The sequence below is a fragment of the Gambusia affinis genome, unplaced genomic scaffold (assembly GCF_019740435.1).
Source record: "Gambusia affinis unplaced genomic scaffold, SWU_Gaff_1.0 Scaffold6, whole genome shotgun sequence".
Classification (NCBI taxonomy): Eukaryota; Metazoa; Chordata; class Actinopteri; order Cyprinodontiformes; family Poeciliidae; genus Gambusia; species Gambusia affinis.
In genome coordinates this window covers 1-8,913 of record NW_025316839.1, presented here as the reverse complement: position 1 = coordinate 8,913, position 8,913 = coordinate 1, and the positions used below count along the sequence as shown (strand labels likewise).

Genomic DNA, 8,913 nt, shown 5'->3' with positions numbered 1-8,913 from the left:
AGACAAGGACCTGTGGTCAAACTTTTAAAAAGCAGGAGTGCGTCACTGTAAGCCAGGATCTCCAGCACAGCAGGATAAATTAAAGACCTAAAAATATTTGATGGATCTTCCTATTTAACGTGAAGCATCAGTATGCTTCAAAAATGGTTGACAGAAATACTAAACCCTAAAGCAGAAAACGGTGTGAAAAAAGTAAATCTGTTGGTCTTTAAAGAAGAAAAGTAGAATAACAGCTCAAATTGAGTTACAAAAAAATACATTTATTTAAAAACAGCCCTGGTACCGATGAATATGATACCAGAGTAACACAAACCTTCAAACCACTGATGTAAACAGACAACTTCATTTCATCAATGTCTCTGATTTAGCACTAGTGAAGTCCAAAGAAAACAAACATGCACCGTGTTCATTTTACCAATTAGGAAAAAAAACAACATTTTGAATCAAATAAAATTATTATTTTTTTCTCTGTGAGGTTAATCTTGTTGGAGTAGAAAATTTAATTTCTGTTTAACCATGATTTCAAACGTAAGCCCGTCACACTTCAAGGATAAATGCGTAGCTACGCTCAGTGTACAGTACGTTGAAAAACCAAAGGCTGCCCAATGAGAGCTTCATGCATCTGTCATTAAACATTCAGAGACCTTACAGTAGCAGTTTTTTGTTTTACATTGGTACAAATCACTTAAAAAAGGATGAATTAAAAATTCCAATTAGCATCATTTGTCTAAGAAAAAAAAGTCACAGCAAAAAATTAAATAAAACCAAAATAGTCCCGATTTACACCAAAAAAACAAAAAATGTCCTATACAATTTTCACAAGTGTAACTTACATCAAATCAACATTCACACAAAGTTTACCAAAACACTTGCACTCATGTTACACGATTTTAAACCCACAAAGTCCAAGAACTAAATAGTCAACTCTAACAGTCCAAGCAAACTTGCAATGACTAAATACTAATAATAATAAAAAAGATATTCTTCTTGATGGTGCTAATGGTTGACTGGATAAATAAATATAAACAAAGATACTTTATTGTTCTGAGAACCTTTTCAGTAGTGAATAAATGCAACCTTTGCATTAGGCAAAGTTAACGACAGAGCACCAGTGAACCGTTTTGCAGCTGAACGTACACAACAATACACATCAACACCACATAACTTCACATTTCAAAACAGAACATGTTTCATCTCAGGAACAAAGCGTGCCCCTTCATTTTTACAGAGAACCAGAAAAGAGTTTCTGCTAATGAAAGACACCCGATCACAATCACGGCCAGCAGGCTACACGTGACCCCCTCGGCGCCCAATCAGCATCGGCTCAATCGTGCATGTAGCGCACGTCCAAATGTGGGTTCTGACAAACCGTCGCCCAATTTGTTCCTGCTCTCTTATTTCAATCTAGACAAAACAGGAGGTCTTACTCGAACTGAAACGTGTCTTGCTGAAATCTGCTGTGTTTTTAAGTCAAACGCCAGCAGATGGTGGGGTGGAGGGAGGGTTCTGGTATTGGAGGCCAGAGACATAAAAAAAACAGGTCCAGAGGCTCAGTCTCTCTGTAAAGTTCATGAGAAAACCAGCAGCGGACTCGCTGAGGCTTCAGCCCCAGTTGTGGTAGAGATAGAAGCAGCCGAACAACAGGTTGGCAGTCAGGCTCGTCAATAACACCGAGGGTAAGATCAAGTGTTTCACAAAACCTGAGGGGAGAAAAAAAAAAGAAGAAGAATCTCAATTAGGCAACAGGAACTTTTCGGCTTGTTGTCAGCATTTAACATTTCAATTAAAACGGAAACAGGACTCTTCTAGACCAAGGTTAAAAAAAACAACAAAAAAAAACAACCCACTAAATATTTAAATATCGCTGTTCTCCCATTTACCAGAAAACCCAGATAGACCTAGAGATGATGGGAATTGGTAAATAAGTACAGATCACATTAATTAAGTATGCAGCTGCAGGTTTTCTGTTGCTGGGGAAATCTGCATAAGACTGAACAGCTCTCAGGATAATACTGCTTCAGAGAAACATTACCGCAAAAACAACGTGTGCATCCAAATGGTTTCCCAACTTTAGCAATTTAAAGGGCAAACTTTGTGATTTTTCTTTTTAGTGATGCTCAGGCTCACAATGGAAAAACCCCCCAAAACAAAACAAAACAAAACGGAGCATTTAGCAGCCAACAACTCACTCAAAGGTTGCATCAGACTCGCCTCATGTACAGTTCACAAAGCTCAGCCTTGATTACAAAACACCTGGGGCCTCATGCACAAAGCGTGCATGCGCACAAAAAATGTGCAGCGGCATATTTTACGCACAAGTCGGCATGTGTAAAAATTTACTTTACGTCAAAGTTTGAGTAAATATACGCACACTTTTTTGCTGGCGCGACAATGAGCGGCAGCCACACAAACTTTTTCTGTGGACAATATCAAACTACAAAGCGTCCAAAACTCACCTCAACACCCTGAAATCTGACTACATTCGGCGTTATTTAGACCAAGAAGCATCAAACCCGATGTTTTTCATGATTTTAATATTTTATTGTTTAAACGTAAACGATGAAACTGAACCGCATTTATCCTCAGACAATAAGCTAACACGCACACAAAATAAAGACACTAAAAATAAAAGTATGGGAAAACCTGCTCGAATGCAAATAGCACTTTTTCCTCAGTTTTTGCGGGGTCATTTCATTCTCACTAAAAGAAGAAAACGGGGTCGGATCAGCAGATTAACCCAAACCTGCTGGTTAATCTTAATTCCCGATTTATTTTGTGCGGCGTACTTTTCTAAATTTTTCTGTACACCAAGTTTTAGTGTGAAAACTCTTTTATGCATGAGGCCCCAGAACAATCGTGAGCCACACAATGAAGAGTTTTATAGATATTTCTACAGTCAGTAGAAACAGCGTTTTGACAGCTGCAGCTTGGAGACTTTAGAAACCGACACCTGACCAAGGAATTCAAACGGTCCTGTGGTCAAACCCAATCTGCCACGTTGATATGGCCGATTGTCATAAACAATACAATTAAAAAAAATGTAATATGGCAACATTTAGACAGACCTTGCAATTTCTGCTTAAGCCTCGACTGTTCTTATTATGAGTAAAAAATATTACCATTATTTGCACAGGTGTCAAACAACTGCCTCTAACATAGTGAACGGAAGCAGCTGAAAATCTTGTCTACAAATAATTAGTCCATCCTTGAGAGTGAACAGCATTAAATGGCAAACAGGTAACTGTGCTTTCCATTGGCCAACATACACCAATACATATTCTCACATAGCTATATTTTATATATTAAAACAGGCAATTTGATCCTACAGAATTATATACAGTTATTCATTTTGGGTGGGAATGTTTCAAATACTGACACAAAAGCAGTCAAACACTGACACAATGACAAAAAAAAAAAAAAAAAAAAAAAAGTAGTCACTGTTTCAGCTTTTTTGTCTGTGAATTCATGCACTGAACATCATCCTCAATCTGGGAATAAAACTGATAAAAATGACCCAAAATACTGCACAGATTAGTGTAGGATAAAATATTTGATCAGCAATTATTGACTTAATGAGTTACTCTTGCTTCTACTTACAAATAGGATGCCTACCTTTCTGAGGAGAGAAGCTCTCAGGACTTGTTGTTCCAACCTGGCAGGCGGAGGACGCCGAGGAGCTGCTTTGCTTCTCCTCTTCTTCTATCACACTTCCATCTCTCAGTAAGCAACTTAAATCTACAACACAATCACGTCGAATTACCCAAAACCAGCAGCTAAAGCATCTCAACCATGTCATAAGCCTGAGTGTGTCATGTGTCTTGACGATGTTCTACACTGCCATCTAGTGGTGCTACATCCAACCTACACCAAACACTACTCTGTCCAGGTCAGCCGTAGACTCTTACCGTTATGACTTTGGAAAGGAGAGACGTCTCGTGGGAAGCAGCCGCTGTAAATTGAAGGTGTCGGCTCCACGCAAAAAGGAAACAAGGACAAGGGCGGGGAAACGAGCTTCGGATCTGCTTCGCTGGAAAAAAGACGGAGCTTCTGGCCGGTGATGTTGAGGCGAGCCGGACTGATGAGGGGGCGGCGCTGTCTGGCCGAACCAGAACTGGACGTGGCCGACCCGGCCACTGAGGGGGTCGGAGAGGGGGCCGGGGATGATGGGCGGCTCCCGGACTTCAGAGAAAAGTAATCTGAGAAAAACAAACTGGTGAGAAAAAAAACAAAAAAACAACCTCATTCTGTACTGTGGCATCAGAGAAAACATGAGGGTTTGGTACCTGATGATGGTGAGTCTTTGTATTGTGAGCCAGGTCTACTACCACTAAAAAGATAGCCAGAACCTGAAGATGAGAAAAACACAAAATGTATACATTTTTCATTAAATAGAAAATACCCCTAAATTTTGATATGACATTGCTATAGATTGGACGTTTTTATTCTTTGCCATGACGATCAGAAGCAAACATGGAGAAGCAGGATTCAGTTTTATGCTCCTCTAATCTGGAACACACTTCCAGAAAACTGCAAAGATGGTGAAACACTGAGGCTAAAACTCCAGCTGTTCAGAGCTGCCTTTGATTAGCAGGTGGTTGAGCAATCGTGAACAAATTTGCTTGATGATTTTGATCATGATGTTTGACAAAATGTAGTATTTATTGCTTGTTTTGTAAATGGTAACAATATTTTGCTTTTATGGTGTAGAGCATTATGTGCTACACAAATAAATGTAACTTCAATTGATATAGTGTATGTACATAATATACATAACTATAACACTGAAAGTGTAAAAATGCCCCTGATCCTGCATTGGCAGCAATTTTCTTTTAGGTTTTCGCTTTTTAAGTCCCACCCCCAGGTTTCAATCTTAACTTAAAATGAAGCATTTTGTTCCATGTTTTAAAAGCCATACCATTTTCATAAAAACATTCAAACTGGACACTTTCAAACTCTTCGTTTACTTTTTTTTTTTTTTTTAAAGTTAATGAGTTGATCACACTATTGCAAGAAGAATTCAAATCTGTTCAAAAGGAACTCTAGCAAACTCCAACCTACAAGTTGAATCCTACTCAGAAGCTGAAAATGAAAAAGAAAAAAAAAAAAAAAAGGTTTCATAAAGTCCATTTTAGATTTCCAACGTCACCTGTCCTTGTGAGGGAGGGGACCGTCCCGAGGCAGAGGGCTCTGCTGAGGCGCCCGGGCAGAGTGGAGGGGGACGCTTTGCGCTCGCGAGGTCCGTGCTGGCGGCTGATAAGCTCAGAAATGTTGGGGGGTGGGGTGAGGATGAAGTCGTCTGCCATGTCGGGTGGGTGGAAGGGAGGAGGCTGGCTGCTGAAGGGTGGGACTGCAGAGCTGCCTGAAAGGTATCTGCAACACAAAGGCAATGTAATGGTCTACTGGCTGAAAACACGGTCAGAACCAAACCGGTCCGTTGCTGAGAAATGATTTCTGGGCAGCATCAATAATCGGCGTGGAAAACTAGATGGAGCAATAAACGTTGAAACCAGCTGGGGTTTGTTGGAATGCAGACAAAATAGTTGAGACCAAAAACAGCAAGCAGACCCAACTACCTCAAACAATAAATTACTGCAGGGGGACATCCACGCCGGGGTTGCAACCTCAAGTGCGTTTATGCTGCATGTGAAGACGAAAACCAACCACACAGCATTGGCTTTACAAGAAAGAAACGCTTAAGAAAACACAACAAAACAGAGATCTGATCTTTGCAAAAAAAGGTGGAGAAACGATATAAAATGCTGCGGTAGGTGTTTATAGTGCAAGATACACAGAGAAAGGAAGAGGAGAAAGAGACATGAGCACAGATGTCACATGATGGTTGATAAATAAAATACCAGAAGTCAGTTTTGTATTTATTTGTTTATTAAAGCCAACAACAGGAAGCACATAAAAAAAGGGGGAAAAAAAGAATCAGCAAAGTAAAGCCAGACATCAAGATGTATCCATAATACAATGTTTCTATGTGTAAACTCCAAGAAACCTCTCAACAGTGATGACGCTCCCTTTTCATGGCTGCTACAGATCAGAAACCAGAGAATAGATTGATAGAGGAGAAAATGTTGGAAACAGATACGATAATCTGTAAAAAAAACAACAACAAACAAACAACAACAACAAAAAAACCCAGCCTTTATGTTTATGGGGTCCTCACATCCCTGCAACATCCATGTATGAAATATCACATTAGCTACATGCTACACATTCACAATAACAGAAAAGGTGAAAAATATCGACATTATGCTGTTAAAAAGGAGCAATCAATATTTAAACCACACAAAAATATGTTTGCGGTTCGCATAAATAGTACTTTATATATAAAAATTACCATAAGGTTTTTAATACAGTGCTTTTAATGTTTACTTAGCAAAAACTAACACTCAGACAGCTTATTATACTGATACAGGAATTCACCCCAAAAGGCAAAAAAAGATAAATGTGGAGGCTGGGGATAATTAATATCACAGCATGCGAAACAGGCAAACTAAATATTTATAGCCAGTTTTGGGCACAGTATGTAAAACTTTGGCAAGTTGTGCTTTTACATAAATACGTGAGACACAATTACTGAAGTAGCGATTTGGCATTTGAAGAAACAAATTTCAGTCTGATGGGTTTTGAAAAAGGCAAATTTCTCCTTCAGTACTGCAATTCTTACAGTATGGAAGGTTTCTGTTTGCTACGACTGTAAGACGCACTTGAAATCTTTCCACATTCATCTTGTTACAAACACAAAATTTCACATATTCCTCTAGGACTTAGTGTAACACACAACTGTGAAGTGAAAGGAAAAATCACAAATTCAAAAGAAATTTTAGAGATGGAAATCTGAAAAATGAGACATGCATTTGAATTCAGCGCCTCTACTACTCCAGTGGTGTCCGATGTGGCCTCGGATCATTTATGCCCCCGCACAAAACTAATGGTCCGTAACAGTACAAATTTGACCCTTCAGCCAACGGACCTGATGCAGACGGACACTTTTTTGTAATTATTTAGAGTGAGATTGTTAATAAATCCTATTCTTAAATGGTAAAAGTGACAACACAAAGTGTCTTTCTGTCATTAAGGCCACGGACATGAAGCGACTTTTAACTCAAAGCATCAGTAGAGGAGGCTGAATACAGACGGAGACCAAAATATTAGCATTTTATTAACGAGAAACACCATGCAGCATGTTCTTCTTCTTCACAAATACAAAGCAATTTGTGTTGCTCTGTCATATAAAGTCCAAATAAAAGTCCAACACTCTGATGCTTGTTGCTGTTATGCGACAATGTGGGAAAAACAAAGGAGCACGAATGCTTCTGCAATGCAAATTTCATAATCAACAGATGTGGCATCAAATGCCAGCATACTCTAAAAACACCTCAAAGCATCCAATTTACATGAGGGGTTCCACAGTTATGGAGAACCAAAAGTAAATTCACAGCAATAAATACAGAAAACTACAATAAAGTCGATATTTTTCCAAAAAAACAAGCAAACTACATTTCTCATCTTATGATTTTCACAGCCTGTCAAACGCTGAAATGTGTTTTTATTTTCTTTGAAACGCTACAGTTAATAACTGCACTGAAAGAAAAAACATCTGTGCAGTTGGAAACACATTTGAATCTGTTATTATCCATTTTCATTTAGTGAAGCTAGATAAAGTAATACTGAGAATTGGTGTGGTTTGACGTGTTAACTTCATGCAAAGTTAGTGTTAGTACAAATGTATCAACAAATTAGAATGACGATTAGAGGAATATTAGTATTGCAGTAATCATTGCACTGCATTTTCAGAGCATTTCTGTGTACATAGTCCCATAATCCCATCCCATTTGTTACATTTTAGACACTTGAGTAACTGAATAGCCACCTAGCTGGATTTTACTGTTTGTTCTACTAAGAGATAATGAAAACACACACAGCTGAAGCCGGATTCCAGACTTTTCCAGACGGCTAAAGGCAGCCATGAAAAACAATCTTAATACTGCTTTACGTTTCTACAATATACAGTTGATCACTACGGACAAATCGCATTTCAACTACTTGCACAGAGCAAATGTTTTTCCAGTGTTGAGAGGCGTTATGGTGGAGACAGATGGAGGATCAATTTAAAAGAGAGGAGACAGTAAAATGTCAGAATATTCACATGGAGACTATGACCATGCACAGTTCATTGTAATGGCAAATGCGAGAACTTATGGCAAAGGAAAAAGGTTAAAATTTAAATAGCAAACCTGATTCGACATTAACCATCTTAAATGCTTTCCATATCATAATTTAAGAAATGAATCTAGAAATGTAACATATTTAGATGACATAACTGTCTGTAACGTAACAAGATCTGCCTGAAACAGGCATTGTCCCCACAGTATGCTACCTATAAGATTACATGCTTTTCATTAGTATATATATATTTTTTTAAAGTATTCAGCTAGTTCAAAGTACTTGCCAAGTTTTCCGGTTTTTTTCAGCGCTCAGTATCATGACAAGTAAAAGCTTTTTCGAAAGTCAAAGTTACATGTGCAACTTTTTTTTTTTCTACACCAACACTGCGTAAGCAGCAAAGCTAACGTACTGAGTGTCTGTATGAAACAAAACCGTCATCCAGCTTTAGAAGTCGCTGCTTTATGCGCTCAAGGTCAAACTTTTCTTCTGTGCAGCTGCGAGTGATTCGTACGAATACAGGCCAAGATTTGTTCACATTTTGAGAGTTAACATTAGTAATTCATGCAACAGCATCTAGGTAGTGTTAATATAGGTTAGTGCATTCAAGACATTTTTAAACAGAAAACCTAGCACTATAAAAACATACAGTAGTTAATACTGATAGGAATGTGACTACAGTCCCTCAACACTATCACCTTAAATGTGATTTAGTTAATGGTTTTATAGTTAATAATC

The 8,913-nt window shown here is 38.4% G+C and overlaps 1 protein-coding gene across 1 annotated transcript; it reads right to left on the bottom strand.

Moving 5' to 3' along the window:
• Positions 1-239: 239 nt before the first annotated feature.
• Positions 240-6,870, bottom strand: LOC122827653 (transmembrane protein 201-like). Its single transcript, XM_044110546.1, has 5 exons — positions 5,147-6,870; positions 4,284-4,346; positions 3,906-4,196; positions 3,613-3,735; positions 240-1,700 (listed from the first exon to the last, which is right to left on the bottom strand). Exons 1-5 carry the CDS (start codon positions 5,301-5,303, stop codon positions 1,603-1,605), a joined length of 732 nt encoding a protein of 243 aa, XP_043966481.1. The 5' UTR covers positions 5,304-6,870; the 3' UTR covers positions 240-1,602.
• Between the last annotated feature and the right edge of the window lie 2,043 nt (positions 6,871-8,913).